Raw genomic sequence first — 26,118 nt, forward strand, 5'->3', positions numbered from 1 at the left:
TCCACCATCCATACATATCACACAGCTGTACAGCCCTACTCCACCATCCATACATATCACACAGGTGTACAGCCCTACTCCACCATCCACACATATCACACAGGTGTACAGCCCTACTCCACCATCCACACATATCACGCAGGTGTACAGCCCTACTCCACCATCCACACATATCACACAGGTGTACAGCCCTACTCCACCATCCATACATATCACACAGCTGTACAGCCCTACTCCACCATCCACACATATCACACAGGTGTGCAGCCCTACTCCACCATCCACACATATCACACAGGTGTACAGCCCTACTCCACCATCCACACATATCACGCAGGTGTACAGCCCTACTCCACCATCTACACATATCACACAGGTGTACAGCCCTACTCCACCATCCACACATATCACACAGGTGTACAGCCCTACTCTGCCATCCACACAGGTGTACAGCCCTACTCCACCATCCACACATATCACACAGGTGTACAGCCCTACTCTGCCATCCACACAGGTGTACAGCCCTACTCCACCATCCACACATATCACACAGGTGTACAGCCTTACTCCGCCATCCACACAGGTGTACAGCCCTACTCTGCCATCCACACAGGTGTACAGCCCTACTCCGCCATCCACACATATTCCACAGCTGTACAGCCCTACTCCGCCATCCACACATATCTCACAGGTGTACAGCCCTACTCCGCCATCCACACATATTCCACAGCTGTACAGCCCTACTCCGCCATCCACACATATATCACACAGGTGTACAGCCCTACTCCGCCATCTACACACATCACACAGCTGTACAGCCCTACTCCGCCATCCACACATATCACGCAGCTGTACAGCCCTACTCCGCCCTCCACACATCACGCAGCTGTACAGCCCTACTCCACCATCCACACATATCACGCAGCTGTACAGCCCTACTCCACCACCCACGCAGGTGTACAGCCCTACTCCACCATCCACACATATCACACAGCTGTACAGCCCTACTCCACCATCCATACATATCACACAGGTGTACAGCCCTACTCCACCATCCACACATATCACACAGGTGTACAGCCCTACTCCACCATCCACACATATCACGCAGGTGTACAGCCCTACTCCGCCATCTACACACATCACACAGGTGTACAGCCCTACTCCGCCATCTACACACATCACACAGCTGTACAGCCCTACTCCGCCATCCACACATATCACACAGCTGTACAGCCCTACTCCGCAATCCACACACATCACGCAGCTGTACAGCCCTACTCCGCTATCCACACATCACGCAGCTGTACAGCCCTACTCCACCATCCACACATATCACGCAGCTGTACAGCCCTACTCCGCTATCCACACATCACGCAGCTGTACAGCCCTACTCCACCATCCACACATATCACGCAGCTGTACAGCCCTACTCCACCACCCACGCAGGTGTACAGCCCTACTCCACCATCCACACATATCACACAGCTGTACAGCCCTACTCCACCATCCATACATATCACACAGCTGTACAGCCCTACTCCACCATCCATACATATCACACAGGTGTACAGCCCTACTCCACCATCCACACATATCACACAGGTGTACAGCCCTACTCCACCATCCACACATATCACGCAGGCGTACAGCCCTACTCCACCATCCACACATATCACACAGGTGTACAGCCCTACTCCACCATCCATACATATCACACAGCTGTACAGCCCTACTCCACCATCCACACATATCACACAGGTGTGCAGCCCTACTCCACCATCCACACATATCACACAGGTGTACAGCCCTACTCCACCATCCACACATATCACGCAGGTGTACAGCCCTACTCCACCATCCACACATATCACACAGGTGTACAGCCCTACTCCACCATCCACACATATATCACACAGGTGTACAGCCCTACTCCACCATCCACACATATATCACACAGGTGTACAGCCCTACTCCACCATCCACACATATATCACACAGGTGTACAGCCCTACTCCACCATCCACACATATCACACAGGTGTACAGCCCTACTCCACCATCCACACATATCACACAGGTGTACAGCCCTACTCCGCCACCCACACATATCACACAGGTGTACAGCCCTACTCCGCCATCCACACATATCACACAGGTGTACAGCCCTACTCCGCCATCCACACACATATCACACAGGTGTACAGCCCTACTCCACCATCCACACATATCACACAGGTGTACAGCCCTACTCCGCCACCCACACATATCACACAGGTGTACAGCCCTACTCCGCCATCCACACATATCACACAGGTGTACAGCCCTACTCCGCCATCCACACACATATCACACAGGTGTACAGCCCTACTCCGCCATCCACACACATATCACACAGGTGTACAGCCCTACTCCGCCACCCACACATATCACACAGGTGTACAGCCCTACTCCGCCATCCAGAATTTATTTTCCAAAATGAAACTATGACTTTATTTTGTTTCAGGTTGCACACCATCATGGACTCTGACCGGGTGCTGGTGATGCATGCTGGGAAGGTGGCAGAATTGGACTCCCCTACAATCTTGAGCAACAGGACAGACTCACACTTCTACCGGCTAATACACAGCGCCAACTCTGAGTGATCAGATAATGGACGGTGCTTTAAAAACACAGCGTAATTATGAGGGTGACAATACAGGCGGTACTGTGGTGACGGCACAGGTGATGGTGGCTGAATGATGCTGCATGACAATGTTAGTACAGATAGAGATGTGTGATGGGGGGCAGTACAGGTGATGCTGTCTGACGGAGCCTGTCCAATGGCGCTACTGATGTGAGACTGACATTACAGGTGACACTAAGGGGGAACAATATAGGTGATACTGTGTGACAAGGACGGTATGGGTGGAGGTGTATGTGCTGGGGATGATGTTACGAGTGACAGTGTGATGGGAATAGTATGGATGGAGAGGTGTTTTAGGGACAGTATGGGTGATGCTGTGTGGTGGGGACAGTACGGATGACGCTGTGTGGTGGGGACGGTGTGGGTGATGCTGTGTGGTGGGGACGGTGTGGGTGACACTGTGTGGTGGGGACGGTGTGGGTGACGCTGTGTGGTGGGGACGGTATGGGCGATGCTGTGTGGTGGGGACGAGTGACTGTGTGGTGGGGACGGTGTGGGTGACGCTGTGTGGTGGGGACGGTGTGGGTGACGCTGTGTGGTGGGGACGGTATGGGCGATGCTGTGTGGTGGGGACGAGTGACTGTGTGGTAGGGATGGGATGGGTGACGCTGTGGTGGGGACAGGATGAATGCTTGACTGATGGGGATGGTACGGGTGACGTAGGGTGGTGATGAGTTACGGGTGACGCTGTGTGGTGGGGATGGTATGGGCTTACACTGGTGGGGACAGGATGAGTGATAGACTGATGGGGATGGTACGGGTGATGTAGGGTGATGGGGACAATAAAGGTGACACTGGTAGGGATGGTACGAGTGCATATGTGACATTTGTGTCCGTAAATTTTTACTTTGCACTTTGTCTCTCAGGGAGGGGATTTCTCTGTTCTCTCAGATGCTGTAAATATTGTTGATTCTTATAAACATATTTTATATCTCGATGTCTGCCATCTTGTGCCAATCGCATGTTATATAAGACTACCACGGAATTCGCCACTAACCCCTTTACAACACCAAACCATTTACTAACCCTTTTACCTCCTTGGACACCAGGGCATTTACAATGAACACTTTGACCACCCTAGACCCCCAGGTAATTGCCAATGAACCTCTTCTTCACCACCCGAAACCACCAGGAAATGTAACCGTGTCACCACTGGAAACCACTATGGAATGTACAAATAACTCCTTCGTTCTCTAGACTAGTGTGCAACTAACCCCTTTAAAACCACCCCCTCCCCATCTCTCATGGCACCAGGTAATATACCACTAACTCCTTCACCCCACCCCACACGTCCATGGAAACTAACAATTCAGACCTTTACCAACCTAGCCCACCGGAGGATTTACAACAAAACTCTTTGCCAACCTAGAACTTTGTAATTTGTAATTAACACATTCACCACCCTAAAATACTAAGAAATTCACAACAAAATTAACAGTATGTCACTAGAAAATTTACAGCTAATCAATTCACCACCAGAGGCAAATGGGGAATTGACAACTAACCCGCTCACTGCCCTAGACCACCAGGAAATTTACAACTAAACAACTAACCTTCCTCACAATCCTAAACCACTAGAAAATTTATAACTAAACGGTTTACCAACCCTCAGACCACCATGAAAACTTACAACTAACTCCTTCACAATCCTAGCCTACCAGGGTATATACAACGAACCTCTTCACCGCCCTAGACCACTAGGGAATTTGTAATTAATGCCTTCACCACCCTCAACTACTACAGAGTTCACCGATAGCCTCTTCGCCACTCTAGACAACTAAGGAATTTAAAACTAATCAATCACCATGTTAGACCACCAGGGAATTGACAACTTATCTCTTCCTCATTATCTTGGACAACTAAGGAATTTAAAACTAACCCCCCTCAACATCCTACACCACCAGAGGATTAGCAACTAACTAATTCACCACCTTACATCACCAGCACATTGACAGCTAACTAGAGATAAGCAAGCACGCTCGGTTAAGGCAGATACTCGAGCGAGCATCGCTCTTCTCGAGTATCTGCATACTCGTCCGAGCAAATGCAGGGGGGAGAGTGAGAGAGATCTCTCTCTCTTTCCCCCGCTCACCCCTGCCGCCATTCCCCCTCCCCTGAATTTGCTCGGACGAGTATGCAGATACTCGAGAAGAGCGATGCTCGCTCGAGTATCTGCCTTAACCGAGCATGCTCGCTCATCTCTACAGCTAACCCTTTTACACCCTAGACCACCAGGAAATTTATAAAATAACCTACTCGCAACCCTAGACCACCAATTTAGTATAGAAGTATCCTTTGCATTGTATGTCAGTATTTTGCTGCTAACAAACAAATTAATTTTCATATTTTGAAACTGGACAGAGTTTATTTAATTCTAGTTAATATTCACATCTCTGGATATAAGCGCTGGATCCAGGTCACATGACCGTACCGGACAAAGATTTCCTTCCAACTTAGAGAAAAGATAGAATATTATTGGACAACCTCTAGAAGTCGCCCTTCTGATTCGATGTATGATCTCCTCTCTAGTTCTTTTCTTGCAATAACGCCACAGTCTGCAGAGGGTGCCCTTCACCTCTAGTTCTGTTCATTCTGAGCTTCCTAGTTCATGAATATAACACCACATTTACAGATATTTACACCGGTATGGCCATAGGGAAGCTGGGGGGCAGGAGTATAGCAACATAACAATGCAGATATGTATGTCTTGGGGTGACAACTCTCATCCGCAGAGTAATGGTGGCCATTAGTGGTTGTCATCCAGCAGGCCCTGGTGACTCGGGGTTTCACACGACACGACGACTCCGGGGCTCAATTTTCTTGTGTCTTGGATCCATTATTTTATAATGTTTGGGTGAGTTTATATAATAGTTTCTCCCAGCTTCCTCTTGAAAGTTGTCACCTTCCATACCAGGAGTTACCATACGTGGCTCTGAGTGTAAGAAGAGTTCCTTAAGACCATAAGGAAGGGGGCAAGGCACCTTTTGTCATGTGACCGGGCAAGAAGCCGCTAAATACCAAGGCTTCTTTTAGGAGTACATGACTTTCAGTTCCTTCTCGTCACCATCATCATCCTAGAGTCATTCTGCGACCCCTGTAGATTCCGCAGAGGGGCTCAGACAAGTCTATAAGCTCACATAGAGACCACCTGCCAGTCTATATCCAAGGCCGCCATTATGTACATTGACCGCTTATAACTCCGTGGTCTTCTTGTGCTCCTGTGACGTCCCCTGACACTGGTGATAATGAGTCTTGGTGTCTGGTGAGGACCGCTGACACCAACAAGAGGTGCCTCGGTTTCGGTGTCTCACCACCAGCAGCACGGTGAGGATAATCACCAGGACCGTGATGACTCCGAGCACGGCGATCGTGATTAATTGTAGTTTGCTGAGTCCATGTTCCCTCTGAGTCACCACCTCCTTCACGGAGATCTTGAAGTGCCCAGGTTTCTCGGTGGACCCAACAGTCCCCCTGGTGCTACTGACTGTCCTCGTTGGGGGTACTGAGGGTACCCGATCTAATGGTGATGTTCCAGTCTCATATTCCCACGTAGGCCTGGGAACGAGGATCTCGCAAGACTTTCCAGTAAATCCACCAGGACAGTAACACTCGTAGTCTCCGACCCGATCGTAGCACCTCCCTCCGTTGTGACATGGCTGCCCAGCGCAATCATCAATGTTGACTGTGCAGAAACGTCCCTGGAAGCCGTGAGGGCATTCGCATGAGAAGCGGTTGACTCCATCTATACAGGTGGCTCCGTTGGCGCATGGACGCATCAGGCAATCATCAACATCTGTCTCACACAATCGACCCACGTAACCGGCCAAACAGCGGCAGGTGAAGGTCTCTGCGTAGCCCCCATTATCCTGGCATGTCCCACCATTCTGGCATGGAAACCTGAATGACGAGAAACATTATTACCATCAGTCATACAAGAAACCTTAAGGGCAACCACAAAAGTTAGGGAATAATGGAGGGATCCTGGCACTGATCCACACAGATCTAGTAGACTGATCCTAACACTGATCTAGTAGACCAAACTGGTGGAGCTATCCTTGCATCGGTCCACACTGACCTTGAGTTAATCTTGGCAATGATCTATACTGACTTTCTAGAGCGATTCTAGTATTGATCTAGTGGGGCTATGCTGACAATGATCTAGGAGATCGAGCCTGGCACTGATCTAGTGGACTGAATCTGGTACTGATGTGGATCGGTCTTCTACAACAATCAAATGGATTGATCTACACTAATCTAGCGGAGAGATCCTTGTACTAATCTAGTAAAGAGATCCTGGTACTGATCCAGTGGACTTGTCCTGGCACTGATGTACACTGATGCTGGACTGATTTACACTGATCTAGTGGACAGATCGTAACACTGATCTAGAGGGTCGAACTAGTGGAGCGATCCTGGCACTGATCTGAATTTGCAAAGTGATCCTGGTATTAATCTAGTAGACCAAACCTGACACTGATCTAGTGGCTTGAGCATTGATCTTTGCACCATTCAAATGGATTGATCTACACCGATCTAGTGGAGAGGTCCTGGCACCAATCAAGTGATCTGATTTAGTGGAGAGGTCCTGGCACCAATCAAGTGGTCTGATTTAGTGGAGCGATCCTGACAATGATCTAGTAAGCAGATCCTTTTACTGATCTAGTGGACTGTTCCCGACACTGATGTACACTGATCCTAGTGGACTGACTGATCCTGACACCAATCAAGTGTACTGATCCTGTACTGCCTTACACTTATCTAATAGACTGATACTGATCGAGTAGAGCAATCCTAATGCTGATCCAGCAGACCAAACTAATGGAGGGATCCTGGCACTGATCTACACTGTTTTTTGAGTGATCCTGGTACTGATCTTTACTGACTTTTTGTGGACCGATCCATACTTTGATCTAGTGGATCAAGTCTGGTCCCAATCTTTGAACTACTCAGTTGGATTGATCTACACTGACCTAGTGGACTGTTCCTGGCACTGATGTACACTGATCCTAGTACTAATCAATTGTACCGCTCGAGTGGAGCAATCCTAAAACCGATCTAGCAGACCAAACTAATAGAGCAATCCCGGCGCTGATCTACACTGACTTTGTGGAATGATCCTGGTACCGATCTTGTGGAGCAATGTTTTCACCAGTCAAATGGATTAATCTACACCGATCTAGTGGGCAGATCCTGGTACTAATGTACACCAATCTTAGTGGACTCTGGACACCAATCAAGTAGACTGAAACTGGTTGTGATCTACACTGATCTAGAGATGATCCTTTCACTGATGTAGTGGACTGATCTATATTGATCTAGTGAACCAATCCTGCTCAACACATATCCAGTGGGCCAATTCTAAAATCTTGCTAGCAATGTGCAACACGTCCTGGTAGAATGATAAGTTCTCGCAGCTGAGGGTCTGTTGCAGAGTATCAGTGTGAAACAATCCTCATAGCTGAATGCAACAGTGGCATAAATACTCCAGTCCAGGGGCGTAACTATAGAGGGTGCAGGGGATGCGGTTGCACCCGGGCCCAGGAGCCTTAGGGGGCCCAATAAGGCCTCTCTTCTCCATATAGGGAGTCCAGTACTATGAATAAAGCATTATAGTTGGGGGCCCTGTTACAGGTTTTGTATTGGGGCCCAGAAGCTTCAAGTTATGTCTCTGTGCAGCACGGTTTAGGTATGGGTACGGGTACAAAAACAGATAGAGGGGGGGCCTGAGCTCACGTTTTGCATCAGGGCCCCTGAGCCTTTAGTTACGCCCCTGCTCCAGTCTTTTACTTTCACTTACACCAAGCCCAGAGCTGCCAGCTGGAGCGCTATGGTATAGGCTATATGGGTGGGTAATGCCAGGGAAGGAGGCCTTGCACTCTTACCCTTCTATCTCACAGGGTCCTCTCTTGAGTTCACAGTTTTTGCCGTGGAAGGATTCTGGGCAGTTACAGGAGTAATCGCCCTCCGGGGTGATGACGCATTCTGCCCCGTTCTGGCAGGGATTGGATCGTTCACAGATGTGCAGATCTATGGAGACAAGACATACATGAGGATGATGGCGGGGATCGTGTGGAATGATTGATGGGGTCAGGCAGGGTTTTTAGACCCTGGTCAAGCTGGCTGGAGGCTCTTCCTGATTGTTAAAGGGGTGTTCCCATCTTAGACGTTTATGACTCACGGTGGGAATACCCCTTTAATAATCTACAAGGCATGAGGACATCGGCCGCCTCGGGGTTCAATGAGGCAAGCTTCCGCGATGACCTCATCAACCTCCATTATAACCAGAACATTAATAAGGACCTCACCCTTGTCACAGAACTTCCCGGCCCAGTCGCTCAGACACATGCACTGCCAGGGCTGGTGGCACACACCATGGACACAGCCTGGCATCTTGACACAGTCCTCACAGAATGGACCGTCCCAGCCGGGGTCACACCTGTCAAAAAACAAGGACATGTCAAAAGGTGCAATAATCCGATATCCGGACTCCATCCTGTACTCATCTGGGCAACGTTTCCCTTGTGCTGCTTCTCCCTGCACCCCCTGCTGGGTCAGTGTCTGCACGGAGGATGCCTTGTTGTGTGGCATTGTGGAAGATGTAGTCTAATCTCATGTAGAGAAACTACATTTATGGTATGTTCGCACGGCTGAATTCACCATGGAAAACTTCCATACCGCCTCCTAAAATCCGCATCGAAGCGACGCGTTTCTTTGTACAGATCTGCATGCGGAATATACCCTGGCCAGGGGCAAAATGCCAATAACAGGATTTTGCGGCAGACTTGGGCACAGAATTTGCAATCAAATCTGCAACAAAATTCCACCTTGCGAACAAGACCTTAGGGGTAGCAGAGTGCATCATGGGGTGTGGAGAGCAGCTCGGAATGGGATCAGTTTCAAACTCTCAGGTGGCACAAAGTCTCCACTTTCTCAGCCCCCTCAAAAAATGTATCGAAATGTATCCATTTTTTTTTTGTTTTGTTTTAACATTGCAATCAATGGGAAACAAATGGCTACACGTTTCCACACACTCAGTAGTTCCGCCTGGCGGCTGCATATCGCTTCGTGCTGCTTTGACAGCTCACTCACCTGCACACGCCGTCCTCGTCACAGTGTCCGTGGTACAAGTCACACCGCTCTGCGCACTCGTCAGCTGCAGAAGAGAAATGCCACATGTGACCTCTGGCATCACAGTTACAGCATTATGAGGGTCGCACAGGGTGGGTGATGAGCGCAGCGATTTAGGGCGTAGTATAAAAGTTGATGTTACGAAGCCAATAGGGAACAATCAGCCCTAAAACATTGTTGGCAGAGTTGGTGCAGGCAGATGAATGACAGCAGTGTGTGTGACCCTCCTCCTTTAATCCACTTGCTACCAGTTATGCTGAGATATGGGTGCAATACCTGCATGTGGCCTCTAGGTGTCACTGATGCAGCACATGGTGCAGATGCTATACGGATGCAGAACGCCTTCGCATGCTCCGACCTCCAGTGAAAGGCCGAATACATGCTCAAGTGCTGATAAACAAGTGGCCAAGGATGAGTCTGTTGTAAGCCATCGCAATAGAAAGGCCTCCCATAAACCCCCCGCAACGCCCCGAGCCTGAAAGCTTAAGGGATTTTGCTTTGATGCCATCCCAGCATCTCCCAGGCGCCAAAGCCAAACCTTGACTTCCCCAAAAGGTGAATTTGGGGTTGTAGACCCCCAGGAGCGACACCTGTAAGGACGCTGCGCTATGAAAAAGTCTGACAAGCAAAGGTGAAGCGCTCAAAGGGACAATCGGAAAAAAGAATCCAGCGCCAATTCTCAGCGCTCTCTCTGTAGACTCCCGGGTGACCCCAACAACCTCACAGGTGGGGTTGGCTTTGTTCCCGCGGACTCTGCCCAAAATCTGCTGCTGTGGATTTAGCCCATCCAGTCGGAGAAATCTGTGTGTGGATTTACGGACGCCCATTCCGTAAATCCGTGGTGAACTCCGCCATGTGAACTAGCTGTAGATGGCAGAATCTGAGCTGCGCTAAGCTGCGTATTTCTGTTACGTGTATGCAACCGCGAATCTGCAATGGGCAAATCCCCATTCGTGATTGGTGTGGAATCGTCGTCAAAAAGTGACGCCACTTATATTTTTCCGCGTGTGGAAAGATCCGTTCTCTATAGGCTACATTGTGGATCCCCATTGAAATTGTAGGATGCGCATTGGCCACGGAATCACTGCTGATTGTGTCAAATCCGCGGCGTGAATTAGGATAAATTACGTATCGCGCTAAGCCAGGCCGGGTTCACACAAAGCTGGGTGCCAAAAATTAGTTACTTAATATCCTGCTGTGTTATACTCTAGTCACAGCCAGAGCTGCAGCAAACCATTCAGTTGTTTTTGTGTAAGCAGCGTAGTGTGGGTAACTAAAGGCAAATGTCTGACTCAGAGGTGAAGCTGAAGCCCTGGCAAGGGCGATCAGCAGCATTGAGACTGCAGCTCTGGAGGTGACTAGAGAATAAGACATGAAACCTCAAAAACGGTAAAGTAAAGGATTTACAAAAGTTACTTAACATTTTCTGTCTGTGCAGCCTGTGAGATGGTGGAAGTGTTCAGTACGGCGCGGGGGATCAGTATAATTACCTGTTACTGAAGTCTGGTAGATGAACAGGACCCAACACAAGGCGGAGAGAAGGAGCGGAGGGCACCAGAGCATGGTCAGCACCGCAGGGTCTAAGCAGAGAGAAAACACCGGTCAGCACCCCAATGGCTGCACCTCCAGGGAGGCATCCATACCCTCAACATCCTCACCCCGGCTGTCCTTTTGCTACACCCACAGTAGTTACAAAGATCAGCCAGAGACGATACTGTCCTGACCCAGCCTAGATCCGCTCACACAGCTGCAGTTTGCAACAATGTAACAGTGTAGAGTCCGGACAGAACAGAAGAGAGATTGGTGCTGTTGCTGTTTTTAGCTGGTTATCTACGCTGATACACTGTAACAAAGCCCCAGCTGTGAGGAGGGCTGGGTCAGGGTAGGTATTCAGCCTCTAGATATAAAGAATGCATGTCTCAATTCACTTACAGCAGGCGGGGAGGGGGAGGAACTGAAACACATGGGGGGAGAGATTTACTTAGACTGGCCTCTTGTTCAGTTTGGAGCCTCTTCAGGTCATCCAAGCTGGTATAGATTTCAACTATGATTTATGCCACCTTGTGATCCACTGTTCTGTGCAGTGTTGGCTCCGAGGGGGCGGAGCATGAGTGATTCAGAGACAACCCCAGAGGAAGTACCTGCAATGCCCCCGCCCTGGTTTTGACCTGAGTGTTCCTTTAAGATTATTTGGATCCCCAATAAATTGTACCTATGTTATACAAATCATTGTAAACCATTAGGCTATGTTCATACGGCGTATTGAAAACTGTGGATTTGCTGCAGAATGTTCGCTGCGGACACTCCACATAGCCTTACACGCAGTGGATTTTAGTGCAGGGCTGTCTTAAAATCTGCTTGTAATCGGCAGCATAAATTGACATACGACGGATTTAAGTTTCCCGCTGCGGGTCAGTTTACGCTGTGGATTTTTCAGCATAGTATGGATGAGATTTTTTGCAATGTCATCCACAATGCTGCTACTGTAAAGTGCTGCAGATTTTCATCATCATTCCCACAAGTGTAAATGAAGCCTTAACCCTTTCCAATCCACTGTCTGACGTCTAAAGGCATTCTAATTGAAGGCTGTACAGCTCGGATGTTGGAGGGCGGCCGGCAGGGTATTCTTACTGTAGATTATTGGCCGCTCTGTTGTCGGTAGGCCTCTCCAGCATATCCCATACCGCAGTACTGGCTCTAGCCAGCAGATGGCGCCATTGCATAACGGCAGAAAGAGAAAGCCCCCTAGGAAACCCTGAATCCAAAATTGGATTGCAAAGGGTTAAAGCCCTATTATTGGGCATGAATGTTCCTCCGAACGTCGGTTTACTAGACCATCAGGCCGAGTAAAACGGCCGACGAATCGACCGAACGGCCATTTGTCAGCTGATCATTGATTTTCATCATTAGTCCCCGTCACTGCAATTTTTGGCCCGTGTAGACAAAAGCAAACATGGTTGTCAATCGGTGTTCGTTTACAACGGGTCGAAAACTGCCCCATTTAAAAGGGCCTCTTTTAAAGAACATATCCTAATGATGGGGGCATCTTGAGGACCTTGAGTTACCGCCGCTGGGCTTAAAGGTACCTTTACACGGTACGACTGTCGCCTGACTGTTGTGCTCGTTACGATCTCTCCGGTGCTTTTACACAGGAGCAATACTTGTTCTGTGAATGGCGGTGGGGTGGCAGGAGATCGTTCCGGCAGACCGCCTCCCTTCACTGCAAACAGGAGTCGCTCAAAACGCAAGCGATTTCAACAAGTGAGCGATTTGTCATTCAGTGCCTTGTCGGCGGTTGCTTGCTCACAGGACTATCTCCCAAATTTGCTGTTTCCAGCGATAATGGCCCCATTTAAAGGTAATTTTATGGGAGAGCGCAATGCCCCAGCGTCTGTAATCTAGAACTACAGAGACCCCCATGTGCAACCATGAAGGCCCGGTACACCCAGCAATGCCACGTGCTGGACCCTCACACCTCATCTGACCAGGACCTCAAACCTCAGCTTCTGTACTGGATAGAGGAGACCATGGAGAAGGTCATGTTACAGTAAATGGACCTACTGGATAGAGGAGACCATGGAGAAGGTTAGGTACAGAAAATGGCCCTACTGGATGGAGGAGACCATGGAGAAGGTTAGGTACAGAAAATGGCCCTACTGGATAGAGGAGACCATGGAGAAGGTCAGGTACAGTAAATGGACCTACTGGATGGAGGAGACCATGGAGAAGGTCAGGAACAGTAAATGGACCTACTGGATGGAGGAGACCATGGAGAAGGTTAGGTACAGTAAATGGCCCTACTGAATGGAGTAGACCATAGAGAAGGTCAGGCACAGCAAATGGCCCTACTGGATGGAGGAGACCATGGAGAAGGTCAGGCACAGTAAATGGACCTACTGAATGGAGGAGACCATGGAGAAGGTCAGGCACAGTAAATGGACCTTCCCGTGAGACCTAGGTGGAGAACCTCAGCTTGTGGTGGTCTCTGACGTAGACTGATCGCTGCTCTGAAGGACGTATAGCTGGAGATAACTTTACTTTGCAGAAAGATCTGAGGAGGTTTATGGTCGGTCATGTCATATCTTTACTCCCCCGCCCCACCATGTACGTGACGTAGGAGGCAACTAGTAGGACTCCTACCTTCAGTGGAAGGACACAGTGTGGCCGTCCTGCTGGTTATGGCAAGAAGTGCAGGGAAGGTCCCATCTTGAGGTCAGGAGGATTGTGAACCCTGATGTTCGGACATCCCAGGTATCCCTGTAGATTGGAGAGATCAATACAGAGGTGAGGATTAGTGGTCTCCATTCATGTCCATCTGTGGTAGGAGGTGGTCTTCTAGACCCCTCATAGTGAAGAGTCCAGACAGGCGAGATCTGTATGTGACCATCAAAGAGGACCATTAATATATGTACGGTATGGTAGCATATCGCACTATCAATCTGGGTACAGCATGGCATTATTTTAGGTATTGCGCTACTTCTATTCTTTGCCCTGTATAGCAGTCATGTGGGAGATCAGTTCTGAATATCACAGGAGACATTTGGGTTGTACGGACGATGTGCGAGGATCGCATTCATCAATCATATGGACCTTATATAGAGGTGATTTGGGCCTGTATTTCACTATACACTAAACACCCCCTTTATTAGAGCCCCATCTAGCAGGGCGTTGGATTTCTTTGGCCTTCAGACCCACAGCAATTCGTTGTAGTGTAGATCCCACTTGGTGATGAAATCGGTTTGTGGGGAAAACGGCCCCTGCGGACAGGAAGCTTCTTGTAGTTGACGCACATTAGATAGAAGAACAGAATGTTCTGACCACCTGCTTGCGCCAAATTTTGACCTCCCGTCAGCACGAAATCTGGATTCATCTGACCAGGGGATGTTTTTCTGCTGCTTAGTGATACAATTTTTGTGCTCTTTTGCCCACTGCAGTCTCGCAGACACGATGGCGCTGGAATTGGTCGTCTGATGTTATAGCCCATCCATGCTACAGAATGGCAAGTTGGGCCTTTGGACACATCAGTTGGAGTGTCAGCGTTGTCTTCAGCTGCTCTTGCCTGTATAGCACCTGCTGGTCAGAGCGATTCCTGACATCCTCCTCTGACCCCTTTCTGTGATGAGTTGTTTCCGTCCTCATTCTCTGTATACTCTCCACCCCGTTGCATGAGAAACCCCCCCCCCCCCCCCCCCCCGCTTGGCAGTGAGGCCCCGGCTAGTCTAGTACCAATGACCAGGCCTCATTAGAAGTCGCTCGGATTGCTGGATTTTCCCAATTCTGCTGCTTTTAATTCCTTTTTTTCTAGATCTCTGCTTACTGTCAGTGAATAGAAACATTCCTTGTTTGCATCCAGTCATAATGCAGACGGATTGATAGAGCACCCATTCAGGTGCAGCCATGTTCCCGCGGGGACACAGGTGATATTCTATGTCCCTGTCAGCACCTTGTTTGGTGACTGGAAGTTTTTAATTGTGGTCTGTCAGCGGATTGTGCTCAGCAGGTGTCTGCGTGTCCCTGGGACACATACCTGGACATCGTAATGACAGATAATCTGGACCCGGGCAGGCCCCCAGGGTGGGCGCAGCTGCCAGTGAGTCTATAACTGCTGACAGCAGAGAGGCGATTATATGTTGACAGGATGCCAGTCGTGTGGAGAGGGGTGAAGCGACGGGCAGATGTGACTGCAGCAGCAACACCGTCCTCAGTGGGTCACCACACATATCGGAGTCCGCAGTAACAAGCGTTGCAGCGGTCGGACGCAAGTCACGTGAGATAGCCAGATATCTGTCCTCTGCGTGATAAAGTGACAATCATCCTCAGCAGACCCAACTATGGTGATGTTCTACAGCCGGGGTGACCTACAGTCATCCTGGAGCCCAAGCCCAAATGCCATATAATACACCGAAATCTGCAGAACAATATAGCCAACCGTACAGCGCAATCCACCATCTGCTACAGAATATCACACTAACTGTATAGCGCAATCCACCATCCTCTACAGAATATCATATGACTGTATAGTATAATCCACCAGCCGCTACAGAATATCACACTAACTGTATAGCGCAATCCACCATCCTCTACAGAATATCATACGTGCCTGTATAGTACAATCCACCAGCCGCTACAGAATATCACACCGACTGTGTAGCGCAACCCACCATCCTCTACAGAATATCACACTAACTGTATAGCGCAATCCACCAGCCGCTACAGAATATCACACTAACTGTATAGCCCAATCCACCAGCCGCTACAGAATATCATACGTGCCTGTATAGTACAATCCACCATCCTCTACAGAATATCATATGACTGTATAGTATAATCCACCAGCCGCTACAGAATATCACACTAACTGTATAGTACAATCCACCAGCCGCTACAGAATATCACACTAACTGTATAGCCCAATCCACCAGCCGCTACAGAATATCATACGTGCCTGTATAGTACAATCCACCAGCCGCTACAGAATATCATACGACTGTATAGAGTAATCCACCAGCCGCTACAGAATATCACACTAACTGTATAGTACAATCCACCAGCCGCTACAGAATATCATACGTGCCTGTATAGTACAATCCACCAGCCGTTACAGAATATCATACGTGCCTGTATAGTACAATCCACCAGCCGCTACAGAATATCATACGACTGTATAGAGTAATCCACCAGCCGCTACAGAATATCATACGACTGTATAGAGTAATCCACCAGCCGCTACAGAATATCACACTAACTGTATAGTACAATCCACCAGCCGCTACAGAATATCATACGTGCCTGTATAGTACAATCCACCAGCCGTTACAGAATATCATACGTGCCTGTATAGTACAATCCACCAGCCGCTACAGAATATCATACGACTGTATAGAGTAATCCACCAGCCGCTACAGAATATCACACTAACTGTATAGCCCAATCCACCAGCCGCTACAGAATATCATACGTGCCTGTATAGTACAATCCACCAGCCGCTACAGAATATCATACGACTGTGTAGCGTAATCCACCATCCTCTACAGAATATCACACCGACTGTAAAGCGCAATCCACCAGCCGCTACAGAATATCACACCTGACTATATAGCGCAATCCACCATCCGCTGCAGAATATCACACCGACTGTATAGCGCAATCCACTATCTGCTACAGAATATCACACCCAACTGTATAGCGCAATCCACCATCCGTTACAGAAAATCACACCGACTGTATAGCGCAATCCACCATCCGTTACAGAATATCACACCGACTGTATAGCGCAATCCACCATCCGCTACAGAATATCACACCGACTGTATAGCGCGATCCACCTTCCGCTACAGAATATTACACCGACTGTATAGCGCAATCCACCATCTGCTACAGAATATCACACCGACTGTATAGCGCAATCCACCATCCGCTACAGAATATCACACTGACTGCATAGTGCAATCCACCATCTGCTACAGAATATCACACCGACTGTATAGCGCAATCCACCATCCACTACAGAATATCACACCGACTGTATAGCGCGATCCACCTTCCGCTACAGAATATTACACCGACTGTATAGCGCAATCCACCTTCCGCTACAGAATATTACACCGACTGTATAGCGCAATCCACCTTCCGCTACAGAATATTACACCGACTGTATAGCGCAATCCACCATCCACTACAGAATATCACACCGACTGTATAGCGCAATCCACCATCTGCTACAGAATATCACACCGACTGTATAGCGCAATCCACCATCCGCTACAGAATATTACACCGACTGTATAGCGCAATCCACCATCCACTACAGAATATTACACCGACTGTATAGCGCAATCCACCATCTACTACAGAATATCACACCGACTGTATAGCGCAATCCACCATCTACTACAGAATATCACACCGACTGTATAGTGCAACCAACCATCCGTTACAGAAAATCACACCGACTGTATAGCGCAATCCACCCGCTACAGAATATCACATCGACTGTATAGTGCAATCCACCATCCGCTACAGAATATTACACCCAACTTTGTAGAATACTACATGCAACTGTACCGCACTATATATCCAAATCAGAACAATAAAGTCAATTGTGTAGTGCAATCCACCTACCTGTACACAATACACCTGACTGTACCGCACAATACACCTGACTGTACCGCACAATACACCAGTTTGTGCTGCAAATACACCAACTGCACAATATACCCTACTAGAATACACAATAAATAAGATTGTTCTACTCAATCACAATGCACCATACTACACCTTACAACACAACTGTACCGTACCATACACCTGACTGTACTACACCATATACACCTAACTGTACTGTACAATACCCCTGACTGTACTACACCATATACACCTAACTGTACTGTACAATACCCCTGACTGTACTACACCTTACAACACAACTGTACCGTACCATACACCTGACTGTACTACACCATATACACCTAACTGTACTGTACAATACCCCTGACTGTACTACACCTTACAACACAACTGTACCGTACCATACACCTGACTGTACTACACCATATACACCTAACTGTACTGTACAATACCCCTGACTGTACTACACCATATACACCTACGGTAACTGTACTGTACAATACCCCTGACTGTACTACACCTTACAACACAACTGTACCGTACCATACACCTGACTGTACTACACCATATACACCTAACTGTACTGTACAATACCCCTGACTGTACTACACCATATACACCTAACTGTACTGTACAATACCCCTGACTGTACTACACCTTACAACACAACTGTACCGTACCATACACCTGACTGTACTACACCATATACACCTAACTGTACTGTACAATACCCCTGACTGTACTACACCTTACAACACAACTGTACGGTACCATACACCTGACTGTACTACACCATATACACCTAACTGTACTGTACAATACCCCTGACTGTACTACACCATATACACCTAACTGTACTGTACAATACCCCTGACTGTACTACACCTTACAACACAACTGTACCGTACCATACACCTGACTGTACTACACCATATACACCTAACTGTACTGTACAATACCCCTGACTGTACTACACCATATACACCCAACTGTACTGTACAATACCCCTGACTGTACCGTACCATACCCCTGACTGTACTACACCATATACACCCAACTGTACTGTACAATACCCCTGACTGTACCGTACCATACCCCTGACTGTACTACACCATATACACCCAACTGTACTGTACAATACCCCTGATGTACTGCTCAATACACCCAACTGTAGCGTACATAATAGTACTGATAATACACCCAATTGTACAAAATACGACATTGGACTGTGCCAATATACCCAACTGTAAATAATAAAATACAGGCCTCTACTGCAACATACCCCCAAGTCTACCATACAATACACCCAGCTGTAATGTTTAGTGCCGCCACTCGTCTGCTTAACTGGTGCAAAAAAGCTACTAAAATGGATTATAGTGCCATGTGACCACGCAAATTGCATGTCAAAGAAAAGGGCCTTCCAGCTGTGGAGCTACTGTTGGGGGTGCAGAGGTAGCAGTCGTATCCAGGCCCCGGTGTATGGGAGGGCCTAGAGCCCCCTCTGCCACACAAAAAGACCCCAGTATTATAAATAACACATGGCAGGTGGGGGTCCTAGTATGTATTTGGCATTAAGGGACAAGGAGCATCAACCTACATCTCTATCTCCTCTCTTTATTAGAAGGAGAGGAAGGTCTGGGGGCTGATGTCTGTGTACTAGGAGGTGGGTCTGGGGCTGATGTCTGTGTACTAGGAGGTGGGTCTGGGGGCTGATGTCTGTGTACTAGGAGGTGAGTCTGGGGCTGATGCCTGCGTACTAGGAGGTGGGTCTGGGGGCTGATGTCCATGTACTAGGAGGTGGGTCTGGGGGCTGATGTCCATGTACTAGGAGGTGGGTCTGGGGGCTGATGTCCGTGTACTAGGAGGTGAGTCTGGGGGCTGATGTCTGTGTACTAGGGGGTGGGTCTGGGGGCTGATGTCCGTGTACTAGGGGGTGAGTCTGGGGGCTGATGTCTGTGTACTAGGGGGTGGGTCTGGAGGCTGATGTCTGTGTACTAAGGGGTGAGTCTGGGGGCTGATGTCTGTGTACTAGGAGGTGAGTCTGGGGGCTGATGTCTGTGTACTAGGGGGTGAGTCTGGGGGCTGATGTCTGTGTACTAAGAGGTGGGACTGGGGGCTGATGTCTGCGTACTAGGAGGTCGGACTGGGGGCTGATGTCTGTGTACTAGGAGGTGGGTCTGGGGGCTGATATCTGTCTACTAGGAGGTGGGTCTGGGGGCTGATGTCCATGTACTAGGAGGTCGGACTGGGGGCTGATGTCTGTGTACTAGGAGGTGAGTCTGGGGGCTGATGTCTGTGTACTAGGAGGTGGGTCTGGAAGCTGATATCTGTGTACTAGGAGGTGGGTCTGGGGGCTGATGTCCATGTACTAGGAGGTTGGTCTGGGGGCTGATGTCTGTGTACTAGGGGGTGGGTCTGGGGGCTGATGTCTGTGTACTAGGGGGTGGGTCTGGGGGCTGATGTCTGTGTACTAAGAGGTGGGACTGGGGGCTGATGTCCGTGTACTAGGAGGTGGGTCTGGGGGCTGATGGCCATGTAAATGGGTGGATCTGGGAGCTGATGTCCGTCTACTAGGAGGTGGGTCTGGGGGCTGATGTCCGTGTACTAGGAGGTGGGTCTGGGGGCTGATGTCCGTGTACTAAGAGGTGGGGCTGATGTCCGTTTACTAGGAGGTGGGTCTGGGGGCTGATGTCCGCGTACTAAGAGGTGGGGTTGGGGGCTGATGTCCGCGTACTAAGAGGTGGGGCTGGGGGCTGATGTCCGCGTACTAGAAGGTAGGTCTGGGGGCTGATGTTCGCGTACTAGAAGGTGGGCCTGGGGGTTGATGCCTGCGTATTGGGAGGTGGGTCTGGGGGCTGATGTCCGCATACTAGGAGGTGGGTCTGGGGGCTGATGTCTGTGTACTAGGAGGTGGGTCTGGGGGCTGATGCCTGCGTGCTAGGAGGTGGGTCAGGGGGCTGAAGTGTGTGCATTAGTTGGAGAAGAGTCTGATGTCTGTGTATTAGGAGGAGTTGTCGGATAACATTACCTCGTACTCGACGTGCAGTGGCACTTTGTGCTCCTCACAGTGCGGGCTTCTTCAGGTTAATAGATGAACCTGGTACTGCAGGGGAGGAGCCTTTGGAGTCCTTTGCACACAGTTCACAGGATCCCAGTTGTGAAGCTCTGCCCTTGGCGCAGGGCTTCACGCATTACACTCCACAGGTGACCAGTACAGAGTCAGGCCTCTAGATGATAACGCCTCGTGCGGTTGATATTCTGATCCAATAATGTGCAATCTGTAAAACCTTTAGTAGTCGTCTCCTTCGATCGCCCGTAATTCCTGTAGATAAGGGCCACGCTCAGGGGCTAACATGTGTGCAGTGACCGGGTGTCTGGCCGCCATCACCAGAATGTCCAAGAGGTTCAAGATAATCCAAGGTTACAACATGGATGGTCTGAACTGGTATCCAACAGAACAAGACCTACATGAGGAGCAGATTAAATATTAGGTTATACACTGTATGAATCAATGTGTAGCTGGGAGGACTGGTGGGGAATGTGCCCCGGGTGCTGGGGGCAGGAATAGTGGAAGATATGACACGAGGCCTTGGAGGGACTGGCAGGAAATATGCCCCAGTTCTAGAAGGGACTGGTGGGGTATGTGCCACAGGTGCTGAGGAGACTGGATAGGAATGTGTCCAGGGTGCTGGGGGTAGGAATGGTGGGAAATATGCTATGGGTGCTGGGAGAGACTGATGGGGGATATGCCTCAGTGCTTGGAGAGACTAGTGGGAGATATGCCCCAGGTGCTGGAAGGGGCTGGTGGAGGATATGCCCTTGATGCTAGGAGGGGCTAGCAGAAGATATACCCTAGTTGCTGGAACAGTTAGCAAAGAAAGTACCTCAGGTGCTGGTGAGAGATGTGCCAGATGTGCTATGAGAGACTAGTAGGGAATATTCCTCAGGTGCTGGGGGCATGATTGAAGAGAAATATTCTACAGGTGCTTGAAGGGACTGGTGAGGAATATGCCCCAGTCCTGGTAATAACTGGTGGAGGATATGCCCCAGGAAAGACTAGCCGGAGATAAGCCTCGGATACTGGGGGCAATTGGCAAAGGATGTGTCCTGGGTGCTGGAATGTACTGGTGGGAGATGTGCCCAGAGTCCTGGGAGGGACTGTAGAAGATATTCCTCAGGTGTTGGGGGCAGGACTAGAGAGAGATATGCCACAGGTGCTCAGAGGGGCTGACAGAGAATATGCACTACAGATGCTGGAGAGACTGTCGAGGGATGTGTCCTGGGTGCTGAGGGTAGGAATGATGGGAGATATGCCATGAGTGCAGTTGGAAAATGCTGTATCCCAGAGACTGGGATATACTGGAGAGATGTGTGCCTAGAGTGCTGGGAGGGACTTGTAGGGTATATTCCCTGGGTTCTGAGGACAGGACTGAAGAGAAATATGCAATGGATGCTTGGAGAGACTTGCAGGAAATAAGCCCCAGTGCTAGGAGGAACTGGTAGAGGGTGTGCACCAGGTGCTGGGAAAAAGACTAGCAGGAGATATTCCCTGAATGCCAAGGACAAGTCGCAAAAGATGTGCCCTGGGAGCTTGGGTGGACTGGTGGGAGATGTGCCTCGGGTACTGGAGCAGGACTGGTGGGAGATATGTCCGTGGTGCTGGCAGGGACTGGTGGGGTATGTGTACTGAGTCCTGGGAGGGAATGGCAGCAGATATGCCCTGGGTGATGGGGGCAGGACTGGTGGAAGATTTACTACAGTTGCTGGGAGGGACTGTTCGGAGATAGATCCCAGGTACTGCAGGGAGGAAATTGGCGGGAAATGTTGCCTGAGTGCTGGGGTGGCCTGGTGAGAGATGTGCCCTAGTTGTCGGGGTAGACTGGTTGGAGAGGTGCCCTGAGTGCTGAGGGACACTGGTGTGAGATGTGCCCTGGGTGTTGGGCATGGACTGGTGGGAGATGTATCCTGGGTGCTGGGGTGGACTGGTGGGAGATGTGCCTCGGGTACTGGAGCAGACTAGTGGGAGATATTTCCCTGGTGCTGGCAGGGACTGGTGGGGTATGTGTACTGAGTCCTGGGAGGGAATGGTAGCAGATATGCCCTGGGTTATGGGGGCAGGACTGGTGGAAGACATGCTACAGTTGCTGGGAGGGACTGGTCAGAGCAGTATCCCAGGTACTGCAGAGAGGAAATTGGCGGGAAATGTAGCCTGAGTGCTGGGGTGGCCTGGTGAGACATGTGTCCTCGTTGCTGGGGTGGACTGGTTGGAGATGTGCCCCGGGTGTTGGGGGTGGACTGGTGGGAGATGTGCCCTGGGTGTTGGGAGTAGACTGGTGGGAGATGTGCCCTAGTTGCTGGGGTGGACTGGTTGGAGAGGTGTCCTGAGTGCTGAGGGACACTGGTGGGAGATGTGCCCTGGGTGTTGGAAGTACACTGGTGGGAGATGTGCCCTGGTTGCTGGTGTGGACTGGTGGGATATTTGCTCTGGGTGCTGTGAATCACTGGTGGGGAATAGGGCCTGGGTGCTGAAGGGGAACGGTGGGAGATATACCCTGGGTGATAGGCTGGTGGGATATCTACCCTGGGTGCTGGGGGAGAATGGTGGGAGATGTACCTTGGGTGCTGGGCTGGTCGAATATCAAGCCTGGGTGCTGGGGGAGAATGGTGGGAGATGTACCCTGGGTGCTGGGCTGGTGGAATATCAAGCCTGGGTGCTGGGGGAGAATGGTGGGAGATGTACCCTGGGTGCTGGGCTGGTGGAATATCAAGCCTGGGTTCCGGGGGGAGATGCACCATTTATTCCACAGAAGAAAATAACAGACCTGTGAATTATGGTAGTCGGTGTGCTCAGTCACTTCCATCCCACTAATCTATATAAACTGTGTGAGATCAGATATAGGTGATACTATAATCCACAGGATGTGGCCTTAGATAGTTATAATATGGAGGTAGCGATGTTCTAATACACAAGATGTCACCTTCAACTGTTGTAATATGGACGGGTGATGTTATAATACACAAGATGTGGCCTAATAATTGTCATAATACGGAGGGAGTGATGTCATAATTTACAAGATGTGACCCGAGATTGCTGCAATATAAAGGGGTGATGTTATACACAGGATGTCACCTTAGATTGTAATATGGAGGCAGAGATGTTATGTGACCATAGATTGTTATTATATGGAGACGGAGATGTTATAATACACAGGATCTGACCTTCAACTGCTATAATATGGACTGGGTGGTGTTATAATACACAGGATGTAACTTTAGATAGCTATAATACGGAGGGAGAGATGTTATAATACACAGGATGTGACCTGAGATTGTTATACTATGTAGAGGGTTAAAATATGGAGGATTATAGAAGTTTCATACAATACAATAGATTGTGAGCTCTTTGGGACAGAATCCCTTACGTATATAATGTATAATACAGAGGTTCTGACCTTGGGGTGGTGAGGCTCTCGTCTCTCCACTTCTTCCAGAAGTCTTCTTGTTGCTTTCTGCAGAATTCCCGGAGTTCGCTTGTATATTCCCCGTAGAAGCGGCGGTGACCCCACAATGTCCTCAGAGACCCCAGGTCCAGGTGTGGAGCGCTGAGCATGGAGCGGAGGTGTGCACAGCGCAGCCCGTCCTCACCTGGGAGCAGCAGGAATCTGCGGAGCAGGCAGACACTTGTGCAGACTCTCACACACCTTCCCTGCTGTAATCCCCCAAGCAAAGACAAGGAGGCAGTGACGGGACAGCTGCAGCAATGGGCTCTCCACCAAGCCAGGAGCCAGACTCTGCCCAGACCTGTGCCCAGCACCAGCTAACTGCCCATTGTTATCCAGCAACCCAGGGCACAGCACTCAACATATGGAAACAAATGTCTAACCCCCAGTAATGTCCCCCTGCTCATCACACAGTCCGCCTGGAGCCCCCCACCCCTCCCCAGCTCACTGTAACTGGAGATGCCTATTGTTCCCTATATTTGACAGGAGATCAGAGGGAGCAGGAGGCGGGTGGCAGAGGGTGGCGTGCGCCTGTGTTTGGCTAGTACCTCATTCCCCACATACCCAGGATTTCTTAGGAATAGCAGGGCCGGGAAGACTGCTACAGGAAAACCCCAGGGTGACCGAGCCAGGGCCACAACGAAAGGTCCCTCACGGTCATCTCATGGGCACCATCTGGGCAGAGAACGGTTGGCCAGGGTCATCTGCTGCATCCACTGCACCATAGCCGCGGCCCTGAATGTCTGCTGACCTCTGCTGCCCCAACTTCACATGATGCCAGTCAATGCACCACGATGGATGCCACTGTCGTAAAGCCAATACCAGGTCTGGATAATGCTACGTGCTTGAGTTGTATGACTTGCCATCATGTACAAGCCAAGGGTCATTTATGAGATGACTAAGAGTCCCGAAGAAAGGAGCTTACAATCTATAGGGAAAGAGGTGGAGGATAAGTGATAGCTCTGACCGTAGGATTTTACACAATACTGTTGCAATAAAAAATAAGTGAACCCTTTGGAATTCCTTGGATTGGTTGCTAATGAAATGTGGTGTGATTGTATCAAAGTCACAACTGTAGACAAACACAATGTAACTAGTAATACACAAACAAATGTATTGTTCATCATCCACAGTGCAGGGGGAAAAAAAGTAAGTGAATCCTTCTCCAAGTGCTAATTAGCAAAAGGTGTTTCAATTAAAAAGAATAGATTGGAAGTCACAAGGGTTTTGCCCATTAAATAGAGGCACACAAAGGCTGGTTGCTGACAAATCTGTTTAGTATAAACTGCGCCTCCATGTAAGGAACTTTCAGAAGGCACTTTATAAAGATGCATAAAGCTGGGAAAGGCTACAAAAGCTAAAGACCCGGGTGTATAGCAATCCATGGTTACTATCTCTAGATGGAGAACATTCTGGACTGTTCTTCTCTCCCTGGGAGCGTCCTGTTATATCACTCCAAGAGCATAATGGACAATCCTGAAAGAGATGAGAAAGAACCCAAGAAGAAGAGTAGAGGAACTACAGAAGATTCTACAGACTGCAGAAACCTCCATTCATGTGTCCTCTGTTAGGGAAACACTGACTAAGAACAGTGATCATGGAAGGACACCATAAAGAAAACCGCTGCTGGCCAAAAAACATTGCAGCCTGTCTCAAGTTTCCCCCAAACCACCAGGAT

General features: G+C 49.3%; 2 protein-coding genes across 3 annotated transcripts in view; one reads left to right on the top strand and one right to left on the bottom strand.

Moving 5' to 3' along the window:
- The window catches only part of ABCC10 (ATP binding cassette subfamily C member 10), a 33,425-nt gene extending 29,803 nt beyond the window's left edge, over window positions 1–3,622 (top strand). The window contains exon 22 of the mRNA XM_066595198.1: window positions 2,506–3,622. Within this exon, the coding sequence (XP_066451295.1) occupies window positions 2,506–2,644 (139 nt within the window). The 3' untranslated portion in view covers window positions 2,645–3,622. The remainder of the gene's footprint in view (window positions 1–2,505) is intronic.
- Window positions 3,623–5,008: 1,386 nt separating this feature from the next.
- DLK2 (delta like non-canonical Notch ligand 2) lies at window positions 5,009–24,822 on the bottom strand. 2 transcript variants are annotated; one of them, XM_066595199.1, is made up of 8 exons: window positions 24,393–24,821; window positions 20,969–21,404; window positions 13,954–14,070; window positions 11,304–11,393; window positions 9,775–9,838; window positions 8,991–9,121; window positions 8,568–8,712; window positions 5,009–6,582 (listed from the first exon to the last, which is right to left on the bottom strand). In XM_066595199.1, exons 4-8 carry the CDS (start codon window positions 11,374–11,376, stop codon window positions 5,877–5,879), a joined length of 1,119 nt encoding a protein of 372 aa, XP_066451296.1. In that variant the 5' UTR covers window positions 11,377–11,393; window positions 13,954–14,070; window positions 20,969–21,404; window positions 24,393–24,821; the 3' UTR covers window positions 5,009–5,876. The 2 variants fall into 2 exon arrangements, with proteins under 2 accessions (XP_066451296.1, XP_066451297.1); XM_066595200.1 differs by lacking the exon at window positions 13,954–14,070 and having other exon boundaries at window positions 24,393–24,822.
- Between the last annotated feature and the right edge of the window lie 1,296 nt (window positions 24,823–26,118).

Source organism: Eleutherodactylus coqui, chromosome 3 (genome assembly GCF_035609145.1).
Source record: "Eleutherodactylus coqui strain aEleCoq1 chromosome 3, aEleCoq1.hap1, whole genome shotgun sequence".
Classification (NCBI taxonomy): Eukaryota; Metazoa; Chordata; class Amphibia; order Anura; family Eleutherodactylidae; genus Eleutherodactylus; species Eleutherodactylus coqui.